At 48.3% G+C, this 26,414-nt stretch overlaps 1 protein-coding gene and 1 long non-coding RNA gene across 2 annotated transcripts; one reads left to right on the forward strand and one right to left on the reverse strand.

The window, feature by feature from the left end:
* Positions 1 to 201: 201 nt before the first annotated feature.
* LOC307209204 lies at positions 202 to 1,547 on the reverse strand. Its single transcript, XR_013835418.1, has 2 exons — positions 1,447 to 1,547; positions 202 to 352 (listed from the first exon to the last, which is right to left on the reverse strand). It is a non-coding gene; the product is annotated as an uncharacterized lncRNA (long non-coding RNA).
* Positions 1,548 to 1,645: 98 nt separating this feature from the next.
* Positions 1,646 to 17,993, forward strand: LOC307208549 (kyphoscoliosis peptidase-like). Its single transcript, XM_079963240.1, has 8 exons — positions 1,646 to 1,947; positions 6,932 to 6,988; positions 9,933 to 10,015; positions 10,596 to 10,704; positions 11,561 to 11,672; positions 14,063 to 14,251; positions 15,649 to 15,839; positions 16,876 to 17,993. Exons 1-8 carry the CDS (start codon positions 1,854 to 1,856, stop codon positions 17,775 to 17,777), a joined length of 1,737 nt encoding a protein of 578 aa, XP_079819366.1. The 5' UTR covers positions 1,646 to 1,853; the 3' UTR covers positions 17,778 to 17,993.
* Positions 17,994 to 26,414: the final 8,421 nt, after the last annotated feature.

Here is a 26,414-nt window from a genome sequence, read left to right on the forward strand (position 1 = left end):
TTGAGCTAGTCACACTTCTCTGAAGTCTCTCAGCCTCACTCACCTCCCAGAGTGTTTGTTGTGGGGGAGGAAGGGAAAGTAGAATGTTAGCTGCTTTGAGACTCCTTCGGATAAAGCGGGAAATCAAATCAAAACTCTTCTTCAAATGTTCTAAATAAATAATAAATAAAGTTTGGCCACATTAACAAGTTCTAGCCTTACTTGATGGGAAGGAAATAGCAGCACATTTATTAACGGCAGCTTTTATTGAGGGGGTGCTTATCAGATCTGGAGATGACACCAAACTGGGATGGGTAGTCAATGCCACAGAAGACAGAATGAGGATTCAAGAAGACCTTAACAGATTGGAGACCTGGGCCCAAAATAACAAGGTGAATTTTAGTAGGGACAAATGTAAGGGTCTACACTTAGGCAGGAAGAGTCAGATGCACAAATATAAGATGGGGGAAACTTGGATTGCCATGTGAAAAGGATCTAAGGGTCTTAGTAGACCACAAGCTTAACATGAGTCAACAGTGTGATGCAGTGACAAAAAACCCCACAAAAACCCTAATGCTGTTCAAAAGAAGTATAGTGCCTAGATCAATGGAAGTAATAGTCCCACGTGGAGTTCTCAGTCCAGTTCTGGGTGCCACAATTTAAGAAGGATATTGACACTCTGGAACGTGTGCAGAGAAGGGTGACCAAGGTGATCAAGGGTCTGGGAAACCAAGCCTTATTGGAGCTGGGTATGTTTAGCCTAGGGACGCGGGTGGTGTTGTAGGTTAAACCACAGAGCCTAGGACTTGCTGATCAGAAGGTTGGCGGTTCGAATCCCCGCGATGGGGTGAGCGCCCGTTTCTCGGTCCCTGCTCCTGCCAACCTAGCAGTTCAAAAGCATGTCAAAGTGCAAGTAGATAAATAGGTACCGCTCTGGCGGGAAGGTAAATGGCATTTCCGTGCACTGCTTTGGTTCGCTAGAAGTGGCTCAGTAATGCTGGCCACATGACCCAGAAGCTGTACGCCGGCTCCCTCGGCCAATAAAGCGAGATGAGTGCCGCAACCCCAGAGTCGGTCACGACTGGACCTAATGGTCAGGGGTCCCTTTTCCTTTACCTTTATGTTTAGCCTGGAAAAGCGGAGACTGACAAAAATCTAAAGGGGTGTCACATGGAGGATGAAGCAAACATTCTCTCCTGCTCTGGAGCGTAGGACACAAACCAATGGCTTCAAGTTACAATAAAGGAGATTTCAACCAAACATCAGGAAGAACGTCTGTCACCAAGAGCTGTTCAACAGTGGAACAGACTCAGAAGGTGGTGGACTCTCCTTCCTTGAAGGTTTTTAAGCAGATGTTGGGGACCAAAGGTGGACGGACTACCCCAGAAGGAACATGACCTGTCTGAGATACTGCCCCATGGTTTTAGTTACATATATGTAGATTGAGTATAAGATGGAAGAGCTCACCTCATGAACACTCCCACAGGTCTTGTTCTCCCATTGGGTTTCTAGGGGGATCCCCAAAGCTACATCTTTGGAACTGTCGCAGAGGGGAAGTCCAGCCTCTGTGTTTTGCCAGCTCCAGATGAGACTGGCCCAAGTCTATTGTTCTCTTACACTCACTGATGACATCACCTCCAGCCAGGGGAGGGGGAGGGAAGGCTGGTCCCCTGAGCATCTGCAGCAAGTAGTCACCTGTGCTTTTTAGACATGCTCAGAAATGCTTCACAGCCATGAGCTTGACCAAGAGACTTGCTAGCCGCCTCCCTTTCTTTAGAACGTCACCTTAAAGATATAAAACCACAGTCCTGGAGATGACCCGAATATGACATCCAGGCTACCCCCACCCCCTAGTCCTATGACGTTGTGTTCCTATGGATTCTTCAGTAACTCATTCTCTGTGTTTGTATGTTCCTGGCGCTGCAGGACTCCAGATATTTCCCCACCGGATGAGGCAGGACAATGAAGGTAAGTGTCACGGTCCGGTCTACAGGCGATCGAAGTACCGGCTGAGGACGTCGGGACCAGGGGCTAGGTGGCAGGGTAGGAGCAGAAATGAGAGTCCAGAAGCCAGGGGTCCGAGGGTCAGGAAGCAAAGAGCGATGAAGTCAAGGGTCCGAGAAGCAAGAAGCCACACACAGCAAGGCAGGAAATGTGTTGCTGTGGCAAAGAAACAAAGGGAAATGTTGACCTTATACCCCTTCCCGGTTCTTGCCACCAGGTGCAGTGAGTTACCAAGAGGCCTCACCTGTGTGGCCACGCCTTGCCTCTCCAGAACAAACTTAGGAAGGCCCCAGTCCTGCGAAGCCCTACTGGTCACAGAGTCCGGCTCCTGCACACACTCCTGACAGTAAGGCCTCCTCCGTATGGCCATACATTCGGGATAGGCGCAGCGGTTGTAGATGAGCCCAAGGCGCAATTTTGGACTAAAGAGTTGTGGGCAAACGAGAACAGCATAGGAGGCTGCCTTATACAGTGGTACCTCGGGTTAAGAATTTAATTTGTTCTGGAGGTCCGTTCTTAACCTGAAACAGTTCTTAACCTGAGGTACCACTTTAGCTAATGGGGCCTCCCGCTGCCACAGCCGTGCAATTTCTGCTCTCATCCTGTGGTGAAGTTCTTAACCTGAAGCACTATTTCTGGGTTAGCGGAGTCTGTAACCTGAAGCGTCTGTAACCTGAAGCATCTGTAACCCGAGGTACCACTGTACTGGATCAGGTCATTGATTCATCTAACTCAGTGCTGTTGACACTGTCTGGCGACAGCTGTCCAGGGTTTCAGGTGGGAGGCATTCTCAGTCCTACCCAGAGATATTGGGGATTGAACCAGGAAACTTCTGCTTTCAAAACAGATGCTCTGCCACTGAGCTATAGCCCTAAAGACAGAATTCAGTACAGTGGTAACTTAATTCATTCCGGAGGTCCGTTCTTAACCTGAAACCGTTCTTAACCTGAGGTACCACTTTAGCTAATGGGGCCTCCCACTGCTGCCACCGCGCAATTTCTGTTCTCATCCTGAAGCAAAGTTCTTAACCCGAGGTACTACTTCTGGGTTAGCGGAGTCTGTAACCTGAAGCGTCTGTAACCCGAGGTACTGAAGGACCACACATATCTGCTATTTGGGTCCCTGAAGCACAGATTCACACAAAGCGGCAAAAGGCTCTTGCAGGTTATTAACAGGATTTTTATTTGAAGTGCATATGCAGAACAAAGGCACAGGGCGATCAGTACTCAGCCTGTACACAGTAGTCAGGGTGCGCCCCTTTATATAGATTTGCAAAATAGAATACCACCTGATCTCTTGTAAGTCACCTGATTTCTGGGAAATCGAAACTTATAATAAGTTCATATATTACCATATAAGGTCTTGGTCTTCTCTCCCTCCTTCCTGCAACCTCCCTCATCCTGGTATGACAATAAATCCTTGTTCTTTATCTCTATCTGCCCAGGCTAGACATTCTAACGAGGTGCCCATTTGCAATGTAACATTTAAGCATGTCCTTCAATAATAGAACAATTATATTGTAATATGCTCCTTCAGTACCACTGTACAGGGATGGAGGATCAGTCTATGACATGATGATGCTCAGTCCGTTGTTTCACCCCAACTGCCCCAATTTCTCTTTATATCTAAAGTTTAAGGAAGTTTTTAATGTTTGATGTTTACCGTGTTTTAATATTCTGTTGAGAGCTGCCCAGAGTGGCTGGGGAAACCCAGCCAGATGGGCAGGGTATAATTATTTTTATATTATTATTATTATTATTATTATTATTAAAGTAGCCATAAAAGACTGACAATCTTCATCACACTACCCCTCCTCTGCCCCCACTTCTTCCCCGACCTTATACTGAATACAACACTAATGTCTCATATCAAATGTAACTGATTTGTAGAAAAGAATTTACAACCTGAAAAAAGCGGCAACGCACGTACTTTTGTAAACCAAGTAAATCTTAATTTAAAAAAATATTTTTTAAAAAAAGGAAAAGAAGACCAGCTATCTAAAGACCAGCACCAGGATGAGAGAAAGCGGTGCTTTCAGTTTAGTTGTTGAGTTTCCAGCAGCCCCAGCAAGCATGGCCCATGGCCAGCGATGATGAGAGTTGCAATATATGTTTTTAATGTACATATTGACACCTGCCACTCCAATCTCCATGAGTGGTGCAATATTTTAGGGGTTGCAGTCTGTGTTCCCTTTGGGAACTTTATGATAAATGGTGTCTTTATGATATATGGTTTATTTGCAACTATATACAACTTGCACCTAGATGGAGGGATTATGGAGCATTTGCATCCTACCAAGATTGGATTAAAGGACAGCAAAAATCCATCCTCTGCCTCTCTTTGTTTCAGCCTGTCGTCCCTAGCTCACTTGGACTTCTGCCCCTCCTTCTGCTTCTCTCTGTGAACCTCCTTCCAGCCTACGTCATTCAAAGCTGTAACCCTAAACCTTGCCTTTGCCTCTGCCCACTAACACTCAGTCCCCTTGGCCTGGCACTATTTTTTTTTATATATAAAATATTTATTGGGTTTTCCAGGATTAATATAAAAAGAAAAAGAAAAAAGACCAAAAAATGACAAAAACACAAAAACACAAAAGTACACAATTAAAAAAGATTAAAACAAATACAATTTCCATTACTTATTTCCATTATCTTATTTCTCAGACCTCCTCTCACCTCCCCTTCTTGTATTCCAATTTAAATTATTAATTCAGCAAATCCTTATATCCAAATTTAAACATCAAGTACTTAAACAACATTGTTCATTCTTCAACGTTTTTCCTAAAGTCGACCAAAATTTCCCTTCCACGGCTTTCCCAAATTCAAATCAAATAACAGACAGAATAAAGATAAAACAAGTTATAATTATATATCCTTTGGATTCCCAAACTCCACCCGCCCCTTTCCCGGTTTCAGTCCCCAACAAATGTTCATCAATTCAATATCTTGTCTAGCCTGGAGATCTCACGTCCGAGGCTTTTAAATCTCTTTCAGTTCCTCTCTGCCGGCCTTTTTGATAGTCCTTGATGCTAAACCCCAGATTTCGAAAAGGCTTTGGCCCAACAGAATCCATATTTTTTCCAGCCAGCCCTCCATACTTGAAACAAGCACCCATAAGGTACCCCGACATACTCCTTTCAAGTCCAAATGTCCCCAAAGCTCCAATTTCCACCTTGATCAAATTTATAATCCTTCGGTCTTCAGATCTCCACAGAGGGAGATCTCTCAATTTTCGGCTCACCAGTTCAGGCCAGGCTTTCCACATCAGATTCTTATTCTCCTTTATTGGCTTCATGTCAGGCCACAAATTGTGACTCTCATTTAACATCTGGGAAATTACAGCTCCTCCTTCCTTCTCTTCAGGAACAGCACATATCTCCTTTTCCATATTCTCATAACATTCAACTTTCCCTATTTGCTCAGTTGTGTGAGCTTCCTGCTTCAAATCCTTATCAACTTCAAGAAGATTGTTTACTGCTGAGGCCAGAGTTGTGACATTTGTAGCCAAAACATCAATTTCCCCTTGTAGTTTTCCCAAGAGAAAAAAATGTTCTATCCAATTCAGTCTGAATTTTCCCTCCTCCGGCCATTGTTGTAATGTCCTAAACCCCCTCTAGGGGTTTTTTAGTTTCTTAATATTTTTCAGCTCAAGTCCAATAGCCAATAGCCAATATATTGTATCAGTCCTTCCTTATTCTCAGCAAGTTGTAACAAATGTAACCAGCAGAAGCCACAGAAATAAAGTTCTCTTTTTCCTTCTGACAGCCAATTTGACAGCTGTCAAACTCCTCAGCACTTCATCAACAGGCTCTCTCGCGGGACACTCCCGGGTCCGGGGGGGTGGTGAAACTTCAGCTCCCACAATTAGTCCTTTATCCTCCGGTAAAATTTCTTATGGTGTCAAACCATGAGGGTTAAAGTCTAAAGTCTTTTAGTAAAAGAAAAAAAGGTCCTCTCGACCTTAGATGGCAAGTTCTTTGCTTTAAGTTATCTACAAAGGGGGGGGGGCGGACTTCCTTTTTAACCCTTCCCCGCTCGTTCCTAATTCAGAAAATTTTTTCCTTTAAATTCCGAATTCCATATTACTCACGGGTTTTAACTTTACAGTCCAATTGTTCCAAGGAAAAAGTCAGCGCTCGCCGTCAATGGCTTGCGGCTTCACTCCACAGGAGGAGCAATGAACTCACAGCACCGCGCCGCACTCCGTCCCCGTTCCGAAGCCTTTAAAAAGGCTCCTTCGCGGTTTGGGGGGGCGCAAATGGTGCCCGCCGAGTCACCAGGTTCACAGGCATCCGCGCCTGTGATTTTTGAGGGTCCCCGCGTCGTCGCCGCCGCAGACAAGACCCGATCCTGTGAAGCCGATTCCCTCCGGAGCTCGGAGGGAATCCGCCATTAAACGATGGCGCTAACCCGGAAGTCCCCTTGGCCTGGCACTCTTGCCCTATAATGGTTTCCTAGTTGGGCCATCGCTGGCCTTTGTCCCCTGCTAATGGCTCATCCAGCAATCTCTACACAGAGGTGGCTTGGCTTACTAGCCTAACTAAATCCAGGTGGGTTCCATGTTTGGCAAAGTTTAATCAAACCTTGATTAATTCTAGCTTTTAATAAAGCATAGCACATTTGGGGGGATCTAGCTCCCCCCAACTCATAACGATACAGTGGTACCTCTGGTTGCAAACAGGATCCATTCCGGAGGCCCGTTCGCAACATGAAAAGAGCGCAACCTGAGGTGCCGTATCTGTGCAGGTGCGCAGTGCAATTTGGCGCTTGTGCGCATGCGCAAAGCATGGTTTAGCGCTTCTGCACATGCGTGAGCGGCGAAAGCCGGACATAACCCTTTCTGATACTTCTGGGTTGCCGCGGGACGTAACCTGAAAGAACGTAACATGAAGCAAACGTAACATGAGGTATGACTGTATTGTCTCACCCCAACAATACCAATTTCATAGGTTATCAGGATGACGGAGAACAAGGATCAACGCTGTCTCAGAGACAAGATCTGTATGGTAAATGCAAATTATTTGTTATATATGACTACAGACCTGTATATCAACCATAGGGAACCTTTGGCCCTCCAGATGTTGTTGGGTGACAACTCCCATCCGGCCCTGCAGGTATGCCCGGTGGCAAAGGATGATGGGAGTTGTAGTTCAGCAACATCTGGAGGGCCAAACATTCCCACGCCTCCTGTGTATCATAGTAGAGAAAGCATGTACCCATGTGCGCACCCACCATACACATGTCATGAGATATTCTGGGAACAAGGCTTGCATGGTAAATATTAGCTACACTGCACCCTTGCCTCCAGGACTGGCCCTATATTTAGGCAGGGTGGGAGGGGGGCATATCTGGCACCGGATGCTCATCAGGAGAAGGGGGGGCAGCCAGTGACGGATCAGAGGGCAGATCTCTGCATGCTACGCAGCCTGCTTTGCACTTTCTGCATTGGCCTATGTGGGAATGTTGTCGATAGTATGAGAGGATATATTGATTACTGTACTTTTCTGTCTATAAGAAGCCCCCATGTATTAAAGGTAAAGGGATGCCTGATCATTAGGTCCAGTCGTGGCTGACTCTGGGGTTGTGGCACTCATCTCGCTTTATTGGCGCAGGGAGCCGGCGTACATGTGGCCAGCATGACTAAGCCGCTTCTGGTGAACCAGAGCAGCACACAAATGCTGTCTACCTTCCCGCCGGAGCGGTACCTATTTATCTACTTGCACTTTGACGTGCTTTTGAACTGCTAGGTGGGCAGGAGCAGGGCTGAGCAATGGGAACTCACCCCATCGCGGGGATTCGAACCGCCAACCTTCTGATCGGCAAGTCCTAGGCTCTGTGGTTTAACCCACAGAGCCACCCACGTCCCCATGTATTAGACTATTTTGGGGGACTCTAATTTAAGAAAATGGGGGGAGATGGCACGGAGTTGTTGAGCTTTTATGGGGGGGGGGTTTGCCAAAAATCGCTCACCCACACGCATTGCAAAATCCGCCTCCCTTCTGTCCCATCGCCGGCAGAAGCTGCCAATTGCCCGCCTAACTGCCAGAGCGTTGGCCAATCAACACCACCCATTGATGCAGCAACCAATAACACGCACAATAGCCTCTGACAGCTGCAGCAGCAACCAATCAAACATCCACCCTATGCACTACCCAAGTGTAAGATGGCCCCCAATTTTTAGCATGATTTTTAAAGAAAAAAACATAGTCTTATACAAGGAAAAGTACGGTAAATATTATCCTTCTTCACGCTAGTGAGCTGGTCGCAGAGTACATTCCCCTGTATATTGCAGGAAGCTAGTTGGTAGATTTGTTCGAATCTCTTAAGTTAAGCAATACCAGTCTGGCTTGTCCAGATCGGGTTGTTCCTGGTGAATTGCCCTTTATTCCCTCTTAAAACAATAAGGACACAACTGACTTCTTTAAAAGTAATGATAAGAAGTTTACTTACATTCAGTTCACAGTATGATCCTGAAGGCAGGCTTTAGCTTGTAGTTACAGAAGAGAGTGTGAGTCCATCCTATATGGGGACTGAGCCCATGTGCGGCTGGCTGAGAGCCAGCAGACAGCAAAAGCACCAAGAGAACAGCATCAAGAGAAGAAATGGCAAAAAGAGAGCAACAAGAGAGTCAACAGAAAATGTCTGCGTGACTAGCCCCTTTAAAGGGTCTGCCAGGGTCAAGCCCATCTACCTGGTCACATGCAGGGGGAGGATGCCCCAGACAAGTATGACAGGAAGCCCTTCTGCCTGGAGTAACACCCCCCTGTGTGTCCACTCTGGGCAAACAGGAAATGTCGTACTTGACTGCTACAGTGATGTAATATCCCACAGCCTGCTCTCCTCAGGTGTGGTGTCCCATCACCTGTGTTTAGATTCTGTAAATGGAATGAGATGGGCGGGGTATGTAGAAAGAAGGAAAGAAAGAAAGAAAGAAAGAAAGAAAGAAAGAAAGAAAGAAAGAGTGTGGCGTGTGGGTGGGTCAGCCGGTACACTTGTCCATCATCTGAATCAGCCCGTGCGCAAAACCAGAGGCTTCAGTGTAAAGAGGACTTCCCTAAGGAGGTACCAATCGTTCCAGTGGGAGGTGCATGTGACGTTAACATATGAGAGTGCTGGAGGTGAAATAGTTAAACAAGTTACCCAATCAGAACCCGGGGGGGTGGAGTCAGAGGGACTATAAAACCAGCTCTGCGAGGTGCGAAAGGGGAGTTCGTTGGGAGTTGGGTGGTTGGTTGGAGTGGAAGTGAATTGGGATAGAGTCTGTGGGTAGGTTGAGTGAGGGTAGAAAAATAAGCTGAGTCAGGAACAGTTAGGAGCTAGGAAGACAAGTAAATATCTGAGAGGTGGTTTAGTGAGTGAGAGCAGGTAGCGGAAGTTATAGGTCTAGATAGGCACTCCATGATTGTAATTGACCAATACCATTTACGAAACCACACGCTTGTTAAACTGCAATAAATAAACAAAAGTTTATGTTCCAATTTAACCCTGACTGGACTCAGTATTGTACCAGGTAGGGCCTGGGTGGTGGCAGCGAGAAATAAAGTGGTGGCACAGGGATCAATAGACGGTGAAACGTCCGGGGACCCTGTGTAATCGCCACAGTGCAAAGCTTGCTATTCCCTTCACAATATTTGTCAACTACGGTCCAAGAAATAGAATCAACTGAAATTGTCTTGTGTGACGGCAGATCAAAATCTGCTCCAGCGCTGTCCCACTGGTTCTCTTTCTCCATGGTCATGTAAGTAGAGAAACATTGGTAAATGTGTAGGTGCAGTACCTCCACTCTAGGTTTTACTTGGGGAGTAGAAAATGCCCGATATCTGTGGCCGTTTTAATTTGCTGCAGTTCAGCCATTTCAGTCCCATTGTAGGTCCTCTTCCATTTCTCCTCTTGCCTTTTTCTGCTGGACTTGCGCTGGTTCTAGAATGACTTTTCCATGTTTGTTCCTAGATTACCCATGGGATAAATCCAGCCTGAAGTCAATACCAATGGACTTGACGCAGTTTAAGGAACTGGATGACCATGCATCAACGGTATACTGTCTCTTACGGCAATATAACCCACACGGAATAATAGTCCTCTAAAGAATATTTTAGGATGCTAAGAGTTTTGTTTTTTAATGTGGATTTGGAATTGGGCCCTAAGGGTCCATTCCAACTCTACAATTCTATGGTTCTATGACAGTACCTTCAAGTGTCCTCTCCTTATAGGAGGCAACTTCTTCTGTCCACATGGAAGTTCACAGTGGGAAATATTATGCTTCAAAATCCACCCAAAGCCTGAAACAAAGGGGATTTGGATCACAGCTGAAGATTGTGGAAATAGCATGCCTGTGTAAAGAGAAAAGTAAAGTTAAGCATGCTTCATCCTTCAGAACAATTTTACTTGGGGATAAAATTTGATAGATTGATCAACTAGGATGCATACCCTTACTCAGCTAACTGTGTGTATTCCTGAGCAGTTCTATGCAGAAGTAAGCTCCATTGAGTTCAGCAAGACTCTTTTTAGTGCATGTAGGATGGCAGGCACCCTAAATTTTCTTTAGACAGCAGAAAGGAACTGGGTACTGCTCCTTCATGTTATCTCCTACAGTATTTACCTTTCCTGAAACAGGTGAATGTCAAGAACAACGTGAAAAAACTGGTGAATGTCTTGCTCCAAAAAGCCCACAGTGACCTGGAGAAAGTCCGAGCGATTTGGATGTGGACGTGCCATCATATAGGTAGGTAATCCCTCCGGACAACAGAAAAACTCTTCTAGTGGTGTTATAGGAAAGCTCCTTTATATAGCATTGGATTAAAGCAGAGCCTTTGAAGGTGATTAACTGTTGTTTGGTGAACAAAATAGTAAAGGTAAAGGGACCCCCTGGCCATTAGGTCCAGTCGTGGCCGACTCTGGGGTTGCAGCGCTCAACTCGCTTTACAGTGGTACCTCAGGTTAAGTACTTAATTCGTTTCGGAGGTCTGTTCTTAATCTGAAACTGTTCTTAACCTGAAGCACCACTTTAGCTAATGGGGCCTCCTGCTGCCACTGCGCCGCGGGAGCACGATTTCTGTTCTCATCCTGAAGCAAAGTTCTTAACCCGAGGTAATATTTCTGGGTTAGCAGAGTCTGTAACCTGAAGCGTATGTAACCTGAAGCGTATGTAACCCGAGGTACCACTGTATTGGCCGAGGGAGCCGGCGTACAGCTTCCGGGTCATGTGGCCAGGATGACTAAGCCGCTTCTGACGAACCAGAGCAGCGCACGGAAACGCCGTTTACCTTCCCGCCAGAGCGGTACCTATTTATCTACTTGCACTTTGATGTGCTTTCAAACTGCTAGGTTGGCAGGAGCTGGGATCGAGCAACGGGAACTCACCCCGTCACGGGGATTTGAACCGCTGGCCTTCTGATCGGCAAGCCCTAGGCTCTGTGGTTTAACCCACAGCACCACCCGCAGATACCCCTAATTGAACTGATTAGTTACTCGTATCTTCTGCTAAAAGTTTCTGGTGTAGGTGAAGTTGCTGCAGTCCTTTATTGGTTCTGCATTGCAGACTTTGAGGTGACTGTCCATAAATGTCTTTATTCCTCCAGAATACGATGTGGAAGGATACCATAACAAGGTGCCTTCTGAGGCAACTGATGCTCTTCAGTCGGGAAAAAGCGCTTGTGGGGGATATGCTGGCCTCTTTGAAGAAATGTGCAGGTAATTCCTATTGGGCCCCAGAGAGCTGGAGAGCCACACGTCCCCCACACCTGCTCTATACAGGCGGCTTTCAACACATCATTATGGAGACAAACTTGGGTCCCGCTACAGTCACTGGAAATCCTGCTTGGCCCCTCACCACCATGCTTCCTTCAACAAACACTTCTTGTACCTTTTAAAGCCCTTCTGTGCTGCCTTGAAAGCTTGTACTAGATTCCAGTCTCTCTCTCTCTTCAGCATGCAAGCTAAGATTCTCAGGCTGTCCGATTAATAATAATAATAATAATAATACCCCGCTGTCAGAGCTGCCTCTAGGTCCCAGCTCACAGAGGACCAACGCTAGGCTGTAGTAATGTACAAAAGTCTTTATTGAAGTTCAGTTTCCATTTCAAAGCCACAGCGTGCAGCCCTACGTCTTAAACCCTAGATCGGCGAAGTCCTGTCTGAGTCTCCTCCCCCATGACACCAGTTTAAGATCCTAGCCCTGCTCCACCTTTTACGCTGCTCTCTCCTCCTCTGGGTCCTCCTGCCCGCTGGGGCATTGCCCTTTCTGGAGTCTTCCGACGCTGAGTCGCTTAGCTCCTCCCCCTCCCTCCGGCGGGCTTTAGGACCCGGTTCCCAATCCTCATTCTCTGCTGTCCCGCGCTCCTGTACATTTGAACTTGCCTCTCGCGCCAGCCCAGTGACCTTTCTCCTAACCGTTACAGTACTTCGGTCACTGCTTCCCTCTTCCGGGACACTGGCCGGATCTGACCTCTCCTCCGTTGTCCGACTTTCTGATGGAGGCATGGTCAGCCCTGCCTTATCTTCTCTCCCTGGTGGGGAATGCACTGGCCCCGATCCTTGGGACTCTTCCCCCCCACTCTGCTCTGGTGGGGAAGCTGGTCCTGATTTCCAGCTACTGCTCTGGGAGTCCCTGCTGCCCCCTTGCTCCTGGGGCATTCCCCTTGGGAACCTCCTATCCCTGGCCACTGGCGCCCCCTTCTGTGAATCTTCCGATTCGCTGGAGAGGCTCATGGAATCCCTCGGTCCACTGTCCTCTTCTCCTACGCTCCCCTCGGATTCTTCCCCTTCGCTCTCCATCTCCTCTCTTCCCTGTGCCTCTGCTCCTGAGCCCCTGACACCCGCCCATCAATATTTATACCCCGCCCATCTGGCTGGGTTTCCCCAGCCACTCTGGGCAGCTTCCAACACAATATTAAAATACAATAGTCTATTAAACATTAAAAGCTTCCCTGAACAGGGCTGCCTTCAGATGTCTTCTAAAAGTCTGGTAGTTGTTGTTCTCTTTGACATCTGATGGGAGGGTGTTCCACAGGGTGGGTGCCACTACCGAGAAGGCCATCTGCCTGGTTCCCTGTAACTTGGCTTCTCGCAGTGAGGGAACCGCCAGAAGGCCCTCGGCGCTGGACCTCAGTGTCCAAGTAGAACAATGGGGGGTGGACACGCTCCTTCAGGTATACTGGACCGAGGCCGTTTAGGGCTTTAAAGGTCAGCACCAACACTTTGAATTGTGCTCGGAAACGTACTGGGAGCCAGTGTAGGACTTTCAAAACCGGTGTTATGTGGTCTTGGCGGCCGCTCCCAGTCACTAGTCTAGCTCCCACATTCTGGATTATTTGTAGTTTCTGGGTCACATTCACATAGAGCGCATTGCAGTAGTCCAAGCGGGAGATAACTAGAGCATGCACCACGCTGGCAAGACAGTCCGCGGGCAGGTAGAGTCTCAGCCTGCGTACCAGATGGAGCTGATAAACAGCTGCCCTGGACACAGAATTGACCTGTGCCTCCATGGACAGCTGGGAGTCCAAAATGACTCCCAGGCTGCACACCTGGTCCTTCAGGGGCACAGTTACCCCATTCAGGACCAGGGAGTCCTCCACACCTGCCCACCTCCTGTCCCCCAAAAACAATTGGCTCCTAACAACAATTTTTGTACCAGTGCAACATACAAAACTGTCATGCAGGACTGGGGGATCTTGGGCCTTCCAGATGTTGTTCAGCTACATCTCCCATCAGCCTTAGCAAGCTTGGCCAACCACCAGGAATGATGGGAGTTGTAGTTCAGCAACATCTGGAGGACCAAAGATTCCCCAAACCTGTAATATGCAGTTAAATGAGGCAGCCTGGCATTTCTTCAGAATAAAGTAGTAGTCCACAGGTGGCATTTAGCATACTTCTGTTTCCTCCATCAAAATCCCAAATTGCACATCCTTAAGAGGCAAGATTGGACAATATAGGAAAAAGCCTAAAATGCCAGATGTGGTTTGGCTTCTCCCTGAAAACAGAGCAAAATGAAGGATGCCCATTCTAATAAAAAAAAAGCACTGATTGCAACCACAGTGCCTTGTTCACAATGGTGTTCTTGAATCCCTTTCTTTCCCCCTCAGTCTTGCAGGGATACAATGCAAGCAGTTGTCCGGCTTTGCCAAAGGGTTCCAATACAAACCAGGAAAAGTATTTGAGGGGAAGACTAATCATGTCTGGAACGCTGTTTATCTTGAGGGAAGGTGGCATCTTTTAGACAACACATGGGGCAGCGGCTGTGTGGATGACTCTTGTAGCAAGTTCACTTTCAGGTATGTTGTTAGGCGACAGAAAGCCCAGTCAGAGTGTGGGATACAATGAGGGTATAGTGAACTTCCTTTGTTTTCAGATTTTTGTTTGGTTCGCTTGGACCAAAAGTCAGAATTGGTGATTTGATAGTCACAGGGCATCAGCATGGAGTGTTGTGGTAGTGGTGGGACAATTACCGTAATAGGTTCTAGAGCAGTGGTTCTCAACCTGTGGGTCCCCAGATGTTGTTGGACTACAACTCCCATCATCCCTGAGCTCTGGCCTTGCTAGCTAGGGGTGATGGGAGTTGTAGTTCAACAACATCTGGGGACCCACAGGTTAAGGAAGGCTGTTCTAGAGTATTATGCTTATCCTACATGTGTAGGATTTGGGGATCCTGGAGTTTGGGTCATTGCAACACAGCAGCCTTTCTCTACCAGGTGCCCTCCAACGGTTTTAGACTACCACTCCCATCATCACTAACTATTGGGTCTCAGGCTTCAGGGACTCAGCTTCCTCCCACCCTCCCACCCTTTGGCAGCAGATAAGCAAAACAAAGCGAAAGGAGTCTCTTACCAGATTTTTAATGATTGTAGCCAGAGAACAAAGAATCCATTTCTAGGAACGAAGGTGCTCCCAGTTAAGGGTTCCACCCACTTCCTCCCTAGTCACCCACTTCTGCATCTTGCAACCAGATCTCACAACCACTGTGCTTTCTGTGCTGCCACCTTATCTGCTCTCCTTGACCTTGGACTGAGTGGATGGACGCTTTCCAGCAAAATGGAGCCTTTTCACTCACTCTCTCTCTCCCAGTTCTTCTCCTCCTAGCTGTTCACCATCCAGCTCTTCCCAACTTCGGTCTTCTGAACTATGTCATTCTGCAAACCGCTGTTCCAAATCTATACTGCTCCACTGCTCCTGGGAAGATTCAGGATCCTGAGCAGGAGCAGGGGTCGGGGGAGGCTGCCTCCATTCCTCTCAGTGCAGCGCTCCTCAGCCCGGTCCCTGACATTGGGCCACATTGGCAGTGGTTGATGGGTCATAGAGTTCAGCCAAACATGGTGGGAATCAGACTGGGGAAGGCTGGATGAGTGCGTCACCCAGTTCCTAAACTGTGGCTAGTGTTAACTATGAAAGCGCTTGTCAAATAAAGCATTGTTGTCATTAAGCACAGATGTGGGTGAGAAAACAGGCTGTGGTTAATCTAATCAAGGATCTGGTTTCCAAACTGTTCACATGTGTGGCTGTGGGGGAGGGAGGCTTGCTATGTTTCATTCCCAACATGCTAAGCTATGGTTTCACTTGACATCTGAACAAGGCCTAGAAGGATTCCACGCTCATTTCTAGATAGCTTTCTCTGTTTGACCCTGGTGCTGAGATTTCATGAAAGACTGCACAATTCTGCCTTCTCCTTCTGCAGGTACAATGAGTTTTACTTCCTTACCCATCCTGCTCTGTTTATTAACGATCACTTCCCAGAAGACCACACCTGGCAGCTTCTGAAACAGACATTATCGCTGCAGCAGTTTGAACGTAATGTGTGGTATAAGCCTGCCTTTTATTTAGTGGGACTGACAGGCACATCCACGGCAACGTCAGTCATCGAAACAGGTAAAGTCAATCAGAAGCATCTGTCTTGTTGCTTTTGGCTGTCACATTTACACTGACAATGAGTCTCATGTCCTTTTAAGATGCTACTGCACTGTAAAGCAGTGATGGGAACCTGAGGTTGCTAGACTACAACCCCCATCATCCCTGACAATTGGTCGTGCTAGTTGGGAGTCCCACAACAGCAAGAGGGCCACACAGGTTCCTCACCCCTAATCGAGCAGAACCAGAACTCAGTGGGTCTTCCAAGGTGTGAAAGAGGCTCAGGAAATCTGTTATCTTTCTCAGAATTGTTAGGTACAGGTGATTGTGAGGCAGCTGGATTGTCCTTGCTCTATTTTGATTATCACTGATTATTACTCCTGGCAAACAAGGCCATTCTGTGGCCTTCATGGAGTTGTGAGGTTAATTAAAACTAACAATCAAGATGAAGTAAAGCCTGAGGGGAGAAACAACCTACAGGTGGTTGTTCAAGGACGAGTCAGTGAGGAAAGAACAGACTGCCTGTTTCCCATCTACCAATCTATTAACCATCATTAATTTCAATGCATGGGACAAGGGTGGTGCTGTGGGTTAAACCACAGAGCCTAGGACTTGCCGATCAGAAGGTCGGCGGTTCGAATCCCCGCAACGGGGTGAACTCCCGTTGCTCAGTCCCTGCTCCTGCCAACCTAGCAGTTCAAAAGCATGTCAAAGTGCAAGTAGATAAATAGGGAAGGTAAATGGCGTTTCCGTGCGCTGCTCTGGTTCACCAGAAGCGGCTTAGTCATGCTGGCTACATGACCCGGAAGCTTTACGCCGGCTCCCTCGGCCAATAAATTACCTTTAATTTCAATGTTATATATGGGTGTAACCCTATTTCTCACAGCAAGGTGGCAGAAAATCCATAGGGGGGAATCCATTCATGGGGATTTAAAATAAAAATATTAACAAGTACAGAAAAGCCATTATTTTTTGCCCCTTGCAAATTTTTTTTACTGAATTCCTGTTGCATACAAAAACATGTCAACATCAAAAAGCCTTTGCTTTTCTTTCACAGAAAACGGCAAGGCAACTGTTTTCATTGAGAGTCGCTCTCCAACCCTCTTCCTCTGCAAGCTCAACGGGGCAAACGAACACTGCTTCATGACCCTGCAGAGGAACGGGATGACCCTGGAAGTGTATCCTCAGGAGGTGGGGACTCATAGCGTGGACATCTTCGCCAAACCTTCCAGGAGCAAGGAGGAGAACTACAGCCACGTGGTGGAATACTTCCTGGTGTGCCCATCTGTGGACAAAAACTTTTGCTTGCCCAAACCACTCATCCAGCCTGTGGGGCCCAGCTGGCAATCGGAAGAGAAGGGGATCCTGGGAGCCTCGCCCGCCAGTCCGATTGTCCACACTGATGACGGACGCTGCGTTGTCACCTTCACTCGAAGTAGAGACCTACATCTCTTTGCCACCCTGGACTATGATGCCAGCAGCGCGTCGGAGGACTTGCGGAGGCGTCACATCTGGACCACTCGCCAAGATGCCCATGTTGAGTTGAAGATACAGCTCCCTCACGCAGGGACCTTTGCTCTTCACATCTGGGCAAAGAAAGCATCCGATCCGGGGAACAGTCACTGCGCCCTCAGCTACCTCCTCTCCTGCCCAAACAAGAGTGTGTTGTGGCCGGTTTTCCCACAGAGTTATACCAACTGGGAGGATGCCTTTGAGCTGGTGGCACCAGTTGCCGGGGTCTTGCCGGCCAACCGCGATGTGACATTTAAGCTCAAACTGCCTGGCGTAGATGAGGTGTCTGTCGAATGTGGAAATTCTTGCCGACTGACTCTTAGCAAAGACGGTTTCTGGGAGGGAACCTGCAGCATCTCAGGTGGCCCCAGGGTGACAGTGATGATATCAAAAAATGGCAGCCACTCCTTCTGGGCCCTGCTGGACTACAAAGTGGAAAGTCACTAGCTAGGCGAGGAGAAAATTCAACTATGTAAAAAGATCTACGCTTACCGGAAGAGAGGGAAACGGTAATCCATCATTAACCACAGCTTGTATGTTAACCAGGTATAACCGGGAGAAATACTAGCAGTCGGATACTGGAGTATCTGATATTACGAGACTAAGGGCATGGGGAAGTGGTCCGAACAATAACCCTGACTATAATTAAAGTAAGGGAAGGCAGACCTCTTAATAGTTGTTTTCTTTAAAGATGGAGTCTATTGTTATTGGTGTAACCAAAAGCAAGAAAATGCGGAACCACATACATTTCGAGAACGCTGTAAAATGGATTCGTCTATATACACATACCTGATGGCAAGCTTATAACTTTGGCTGGTTGCTACCCCTAAAAAAAAAGTTCAACAACACCTCTTTTTCTAAGAAAAAAGGCCTGGTTCCATCACAATTTAAACATAAAATATAGAGGGGGAAATGAGCAAGTAAATGGACCACATTCTGAACCAGGACTTCCTGCTCATGTTGAATGGACCACTCCAAAGTGTAATCTAAGGTGCTTATATGATGTGTGCCTATATAATGCCTTCACCATTAATATAAAAACATGCTTCCTGTAACTTAAGGTTTCCCATGGTGGTGGTGGTGGACTTACATATTTAACATTACAGTGGACAACATGAGAAGTCTGCTCTATTGCGAGGCATTATTGGAGCAGAGTATAAAAACACTCCCCTCAAACAACAGTCATCTTACACGTGGACTCGGACGTTGCACTTCCACAAATAAATGCAGCAGCAGCTACTTTGGAGCATTAGCCATACAGGTGCATTTACCTGTGCTTCATTTGAAACTGTAAAACCTGATCTCAAAAAAAGAGGGTGGGTGGACCTGCTAGTTCATAGAATCATTTGTAACCAGGGACCCCTGGTGGCATAAGAAAGTGAAACCACTTAACTCAGTTCACTTGCCTTCAGTTCCGACGTAGGAAATGACACAGAATAGAATTGCAGAGTTCGAAGGGACCCTGCGGGTCATCTGGCATTGCAGGAATCTCAACTAAAGCAACCCTCATGGGGCCATCATGCAATTTATGGGGGAGGGCGGGCTTTATGTTAGTGGGCGCAGAACCTCAGCTTTTGTATTGATTTACTTGATTTGGAGGGGGGCAGTTGCCCCCTTACCCCCATTTGGTTTGGGTCCTAGCCGCCAGAGCAGCAGAAAACAAGCTTGCTCCATCGTCCACGTGACAGCCCTTTAGAAATCTGAAGATGGCTATTGTATCTCCTCTCAGTCTCTTTTCCAAGCTAAACATACGCAGCTCCTTTAACCGTTCGACACAAGGCTTGGTTTCCAGACCCTTGATCTTATCTGTTGCCCTCTTCTGGGCACACTCCAGCTTGTTGACATCCTTCTTAAATTGTGGAGCCCAGAATTGGAGGGCTCCGTATTCCAGGGCTGCTCTGACCAAGGCAGAATAGTACTATCACTTTCCTCATTCTGGACACTAGGCTTCTGTTGATACAGCCTAGACTAGCGACAGCTTTTTGTGGTTGGTGGTGGGTGTGAACAGGGCCAGATTTAGGTTTGATGAAGCCCTGAGCTACTGAAGGTAATGGGGCCCTTTATATGTCCAGCTGCTCTTTGTCAACAACAAATTGTCGCTATTTTTTGTGTTGAATATATGCTATATGGTAATTTATGGACCTGATAGGTATCTAAAGCCTTTTGCACATATTGCCATGCACCCAGTCCATGCAGAATGTAGGCACCCTATACAGTGGTACCTCGGGATGCGAACGGAGCCCCGTTCACATCCTGAAAAGAATGTAAGAAGCGACAGCACGTCTGCGCGTGCGTGGGTCACGTTTCGCCGCTTCCGTGCATGCGTGTGATGTCATTTTTGACCGTCTGCGCATGCACGAGCGGCGAAACCCAGAAGTAACGCACTCCGTTACTTCCGGGTCGCCGCGGAACGCAACCCGAAAGTGTTCAACCTAAAGCGTATTTATCCCGAGGTAAGACTGTATATGGACGCAGGTGACGCTGTGGGTTAAACCACAGAGCCTAGGACTTGCCGATCAGAAGGTTGGCGGTTTGAATCCCCGCGACGGGGTGAGCTCCCGTTGCTCGGTCCCTGCTGCTGCCAACCTAGCAGTTCAAAAGCACATCAAAGTGCAAGTAGATAAATAGGTACCGCTCCGGCGGGAAGGTAAATGGTGTTTCCGTGCGCTGCTCTGGTTCGCCAGAAGTGGCTTAGTCATGCTGGCCACAAGGCCCGGAAGCTGTACGCCAGCTCCCTCAGCCTATAGAGCGAGATGAGCGCTGCAACCCCAGAGTCGGCCACGACTGGACCTAATGGTCAGGGGTCCCTTTACCTTTACCTATGACTGTATATAGAAATGAGCAAACCAGTGATATTTTAGGGAGCTGGCTAGCAGGCGGGGCCCATGACTTACATCATAGGAGCCTACACAACACAAAACACTGTTGCTGTATGTACGTTTCATCCAGAAACCTACCAAGCTGTTATTTTATTTGTTTTTCATCTTGTATTTTGGAAATGTACCTCCCGTTTTTTATCCTTACATATTTTTTTTTGGGGGGGGGGACCCCCAAGAGAGTGGGGCCGTAAGCTACAGCTTGTTCAGCTTCTACGTATGAACATGCCCTTCCGAGGTACAGCTCGCGACTTCGCCCTGCAGGCAGAATCCTACCCAACCCTGACTGCGGTGCTTGCTTGCTTTTTTTAGCAGCCCGCGCCTCCGCCATCCCTGCTGCCTCCTGCCGGTGGCACCCTTCCCAGCTGTGGCTCCGGCCAGCCTCTTCCTGCTTCCCTCGCCAAAGGATGCGACGTCGGCGTCGCGCTGCTCGGCCGGCAGCTGGCGAGGGGGACCCAGGCATCGAGGGGGACCCAGGCATCGAGGGGGCCCCAGGCATCGCCGCCTTCCTCCTAAGCCGCTTCTCGTCGGGCTGCTTCCCTCCTTCTCCGCTTTGCCTCGACGTCGAGCGCCGCGGGAGCAGCTGCCAGGCGGAGCCCAGTCGCTCTTTTGCCCGGAGCGCTTTCATGTGCGGTCCGAGCCAGCAGCCATGGCCGCCGCTGCTGCCGGGATCCTGGCCGGGACCATCCGACTGGGTTGATCTCCCGGGGGACTTTGGGGGAAAGACAGCGATGGGGAGCGAGAGATTGATGGGCACGCAGCCAGGACTGGAGGGAGGGGTCAGGAAAGGACCCCCAAAAAACGCGACCCCAAACTTGTGTTTCCAGCTAGTTTTGGACTACATTTCCCATCATCCCTGAACCAGTGGTCCTGCTAGCTAGGGATGATGGGAGTTGTGGTCCAAAACCAGCTGGAGAGCCCAGTTTGGGAAACCCTGTTCTAGAGCCAAGGGGGTCCCTTCTGATGTTGCTGAACTACAACTCCCATCATCCCTTGCCACTGGCTGTGCTGGCTAAGGGGAACTGGGGTCCAACAGCACCAGTGGTTCCCTATCCTCCTTGTGTAAGTGGGGCAGCCTGCTCTCAAACTGAGCTGAGGGTTTCACTCTGGGTGCAGCAGTTCTTCCCTGTAATCTAGGGTTTCTCAAAGTTTTTGAACTTCTTCCCAGCTTTTAACCTTGTTCTCCTTCCTGGTCATCATCAACCACAGATTAATTTTCACAAAAGACACAGTGAAGATTCCCTCTGCTGCCGCCCCCAAGTTGTGTGTGAGCAGAACCTGGGATTTGTATGTTATGTTATTGCTTATTTGTACGTAGCAGCCTTGCCAAATGGCCTCCAAGCAGGGTTGCAAAAATATCAGAATGAGAAACAGACACAGTAATAAAATGAAGCCACACAAGAATACAAGTGGATGGAAATATCTGGCGACAGCATCCTTCAACCCCCCCCCCCCCCGCCCCGCACTCCAAATTGCAGCCTTCTCTCTGTTGCTTTACTGACTGGGAAGGAAGCTATGATGTTCACCTGGCTCCCTTTTCTCTGAGCATGGGTGGAAAGGTAAGTAAAGGTAAAGGTACCCCTGCCCGTACGGGCCAGTCTTGACAGACTCTGGGGTTGTGCGCCCATCTCACTCAAGAGGCCAGGGGCCAGCGCTGTCCGGAGACACTTCCAGGTCACGTGGCCAGCGTGACATCGCTGCTCTGGCGAGCCAGAGCCGCACACGGAAACGCCGTTTACCTTCCCGCTGGTAAGCGGTCCCTATTTATCTACTTGCACCCGGAGGTGCTTTCGAACTGCTAGGTTGGCAGGCGCTGGGACCGAGCAGCGGGAGCGCACCCCGCCGCAGGGATTCGAACTGCCGACCTTTCGATCGGCAAGCCCTAGGCGCTGAGGCTTTAACCCACAGCGCCACCTGCGTCCCATGGGTGGAACCAGTGGCTAAATCCCACTAGGACTTGGGATGTGGCCTCAGTGGATAATAATATAATAATAATAATTTATTATTTATACCCCACCCATCTGGATGGGTTTCTCCAGCCCCTCTGGGTGGCTTCCAACAGAATATTAAAATACAATAGTCTATTAAACATTAAAAGCTTCCCTGAACAGGGCTGCCTTCAGATGTCTTCTAAAAGTCTGGTAGTTGTTGTTCTCTTTGACATCTGGTGGGAGGGCGTTCCACAGGGCAGGTGCCACTACCGAGAAGGCCCTCTGCCTGGTTCCCTGTAACTTGGCTCCTTGCAGTGAGGGAATTGCCAGAAGGCCCTCAGAGCTGGACCCCAGTGTCCAGGCAGAACGATGGGGGTGGAGACACTCCTTCAGGTATATTGGACCGAGGCCGTTTAGGGCTTTAAAGGTCAGCACCAACACTTTGAATTGTGCTCGGAAACATACTGGGAGCCAATGTAGGTCTTCCAAGACCAGTGTTATGTGGTCTCAGTCTCAGCCCCCAGTCACCAGTCTAGCTGCTGCATTCTGGATTAGTTGTAGTTTCTGGGCCACCTTCAATGGTAGCCCCACGTAGAGCGCATTGCCGTAGTCCAAGCAGGAGATAACTAGAGCATGCACCACTCTGGCGAGACAGTCCGCAGGCAGGTAGGGTCTCAGCCTGCGTACCAGATAGAGCTGGTGGACAGCTGCCTTCAGGTATACTGGACTGAGGCCATTTAGGGCTTTAAAGGTCAGCACCAGCACTTTGAATTGTGCTCGGAAACATACTGAGAGCCAATGTAGGTCTTTCAAGACTAGTGTTATGTGGTCTTGGTGGTTGTGAATGAGTTGCATGTGGGAGCCAGTGTGAGAGTGGAGCCAGAAGCTCCAGTGAGAAAATGCGCCAGCAACACGGATGCTTCTGATCTCTCCTTCAGGTTGAACTGCAGGAGCGCCTGGTTTCTCTAATGCAGCAGAGGGAAGTGGCAAAAGCGGATGAGAAGAAAATCAAGGAGCTGCTGGCAAGTCTCCAGAGCCACCTGCCTTCCCTTTGCCCCACCCAGCCTCTTGTTCTTAGAACATTTATTTTTATTTATTTTATTTGTCCAATTTGTGTACCACCCTTCTTTTGGGGGGAAATGATTTTTATTTGATTTTACAAATTCATCCACATTCAAAATCACAAATAATAAAAATTACACAAGATTCTTCCGAATCTCAAGACTTCCCCCCCTTCCCTCCATGGGCTCTTCAGTTAACTTTTTCAACTGCATACAGTGGTACCTCGGGTTACATACGCTTCAGGTTACATACTCCACTAACCCAGAAATAGTGCTTCAGGTTAAGAACTTTGCTTCAGGATGAGAACAGAAATCGTGCTCCGGCGGCACGGTGGCAGCAGGAGGCCCCATTAGCTAAAGTGGTGCTTCAGGTTAAGAACAGTTTCAGGTTAAGTACGGACCCCCGGAACGAATTAAGTACTTAACCCGAGGTACCACTGTACTATAAATCCTTGTAGTTTTCAGTCCTCCATTGTATCCAAAGTCTATGCAACATTACAAGAGTTATTTAAGTGTTTACAGTGGTCTGTCAAATATAGTATAAATTTCTCCCATTCTTTGTTAAAGTTTTGATCCTCCTGGTTTCTGATTTTCCCAGTCATTTTTGCCATCTCTGCATAATCCAATAGTTTAGCCTGCCAGTCCACTCTGGTAGGGACCTTGTCGTCTTTCCAACCTTGAGCAAGCGGCATCCTTGCAGCTCAATTTGTATACCGCCCTTCATCCAGAGTTCTCAGGGTTGTTCTCATCATCATCACCATCATCACCATCATCACCATCATCACCATCATCATAGATACAGTCATACCTCAGGTTACAGATTCTTTAGGTTACATTTTTTCAGGTTATGGACCGCCGAAACCTGGAAGTACCGGAACAGGTTACTTTTGGGTTTCGGCGGTTGCACATGTACAGAAGTGCTAAATCACGCTTTGCACATGCGCAGAAGCTCTGAATTGCAACCCACGCGTGCGCAGACACACCGCTGCGGGTTGCGAACATGCATCCCGCATGGATCACATTTGCAACCCGAGCGTCCACTGTATATAAAATAAAAGGTGCCTTTTCTCCCCGTTTTTAAACTTCCATTTGTAAGCTCCTTGTGGCAGAGACTTCTTTCATTCCCTTCAGGGCACTATACCCTTGTGAGGCCCCCCCTTGCCAACTCCAGAATTCGTTGTGCTACGACCCCTCATCAGCCCCAGGCCACTACAGCTCTCCTTTGCTGCCCCCCAAGCTGGTTTTCACCGGAGAGGGTAGTGCTTGTGGAATTTCCTCATTGGTTGGGCCTGGGTTGGTTGACCAATCAAAACATGCCCTGGGAGGAGTCTGGGCAAAGCTTGCAGATCCCATCCATCCTAGGCATGGGAAGAGGTCTGCTGCATCAGACCTAAGGCCCATCTCGTCCAGCATCGTGTTTTTACAGTGGCCTGAAGCAGGACCCAATTGCAACAGCCCTCTACCTACTTGTGATTCCAGCAACTGGTACTCAGGGACATGCTACTTTCAATGCTGAAGATCATTGTAGCTATCATGGCTAGTGACCACTGGTAGGTTCATCCTCCAGGAATTTGCCTAGCCCCCCTAAAGCTCATTTAAGTTGATGGCTGTCACTATAAAGGTAAAGGTAAAGGGAGCCCTGACCATTAGGTCCAGTCGTGGCCGACTCTGGGGTTGCGGCGCTCATCTTGCTTTACTGGCCAAGAGAGCCAGCGTATAGCTTCCGGGTCATTTGGCCAGCATGACTAAGCCGCTTCTGGCGAACCAGACCAGTGCACAGAAACGCCATTTACCTTCCCGCCAGAGCGGTACCTATTTATCTACTTGCACTTTGACGCATTTTCGAACTGCTAGGTGGGCAGGAGCAGGGACCAAGCAACGGGAGCTCACCCCATCGCAGGGATTCGAACCGCCGACCTTCTGATCGGCAAGTCCTAGGCTCAGTGGTTTAACCCACAGCATCACCCGCGTCCTGGCCGTCACTATAAAGGTAAAGGTAAAGGTACCCCTGCCCGTACGGGCCAGTCTTGACAGACTCTGGGGTTGTGCGCCCATCTCACTTAAGAGGCCAGGGGCCAGCGCTGTCCGGAGACACTTCCGGGTCACGTGGCCAGCGTGACATCGCTGCTCTGGCGAGCCAGAGCCGCACACGGAAACGCCGTTTACCTTCCCGCTGGTAAGTGGTCCCTATTTATCTACTTGCACCCGGAGGTGCTTTCAAACTGCTAGGTTGGCAGGCGCTGGGACCGAGCAGCGGGAGCGCACCCCGCCGCAGGGATTCGAACCGCCGACCTTTCGATCGGCAAGCCCTAGGCGCTAAGGCTTTAACCCACAGCGCCACCTGCGTCCCTTTGGCCGTCACTATACCTGGTTGCAAATCCCGTAGTTTAATTGATGTGCCGCGTGGCAAAGTCCTTTTGTTTGCCCTGAATCTTCTAACATTCAGCTTCGATGGCTTTCCCAGAGTTCTAGTATGAGAGGAAGAGCGACACACACACGTCTTCCTATCCAAATTCTCTACACTGCATAATTTTCTGCCCCTACTGATTGACCTTTTCTCTCTTCGAGTTCTAGCATTAGGAAAGAAGAGGAAAAACCTTTTCTCTATCCCTTTTCTCTATGCCATCCATAGCACTGTAAGCTTCCATCATGCCTTGCTTTTTCTCCAAACTAAAAAGTCCCAAACTCTGACAGCCATTCCTCATAAGAGAGTCACTCTATCCCCCCTGATGATTTGGGTGGCTCTTTTCTGAACCTCTTCCACCTCTACAGTATCCTTTTTGAGGAGAGGCAACCAGAACTGGACACGGTATTCCAACTGAGGGGGCAAAATAGATCTGCATCCTGATACGGATAATAATAATAATAATAATAATAATAATAATAATAATAATAATATTTTATTTATACCCCGCCCTCCCCAGCTCAGGGCGGCTAACACCAGTAAAATAACAATAAAAGCATACTAGGGGAAGGGAAAAACCCCCAATTTAAAATACGGGTTAAAATACAATTTAAAATGCAGCCTCATTTTAATAGTAGCCCGTAGATCAAAACCGTAAGGGGAGGGAAACATAAGGGTCAGACTGAGTCCAAACCAAAGGCCAGGTGGAACAACTCTGTCTTGCAGGCCCTGCGGAAAGATGTCAAGTCCCACAGGGCCCTGGTCTCTTGTGACAGAGTGTTCCACCAAGTTGGGGCCAGTACTGCAAAGGC

Source organism: Podarcis cretensis (genome assembly GCF_951804945.1).
Source record: "Podarcis cretensis genome assembly, chromosome: 2".
Classification (NCBI taxonomy): Eukaryota; Metazoa; Chordata; class Lepidosauria; order Squamata; family Lacertidae; genus Podarcis; species Podarcis cretensis.

Excerpts from the sequence above, each read along its gene's own strand:
- LOC307208549 (XM_079963240.1), top strand. The coding sequence starts at position 1,854 with ATGGATTCTTCAGTAACTCATTCTCTGTGTTTGTATGTTCCTGGCGCT. Across the intron at positions 10,016-10,595 it reads TGGATGACCATGCATCAACG|GTGAATGTCAAGAACAACGT; the intron begins GTATACTGTCTC and ends TTCCTGAAACAG. Across the intron at positions 11,673-14,062 it reads CTCTTTGAAGAAATGTGCAG|TCTTGCAGGGATACAATGCA; the intron begins GTAATTCCTATT and ends TTTCCCCCTCAG.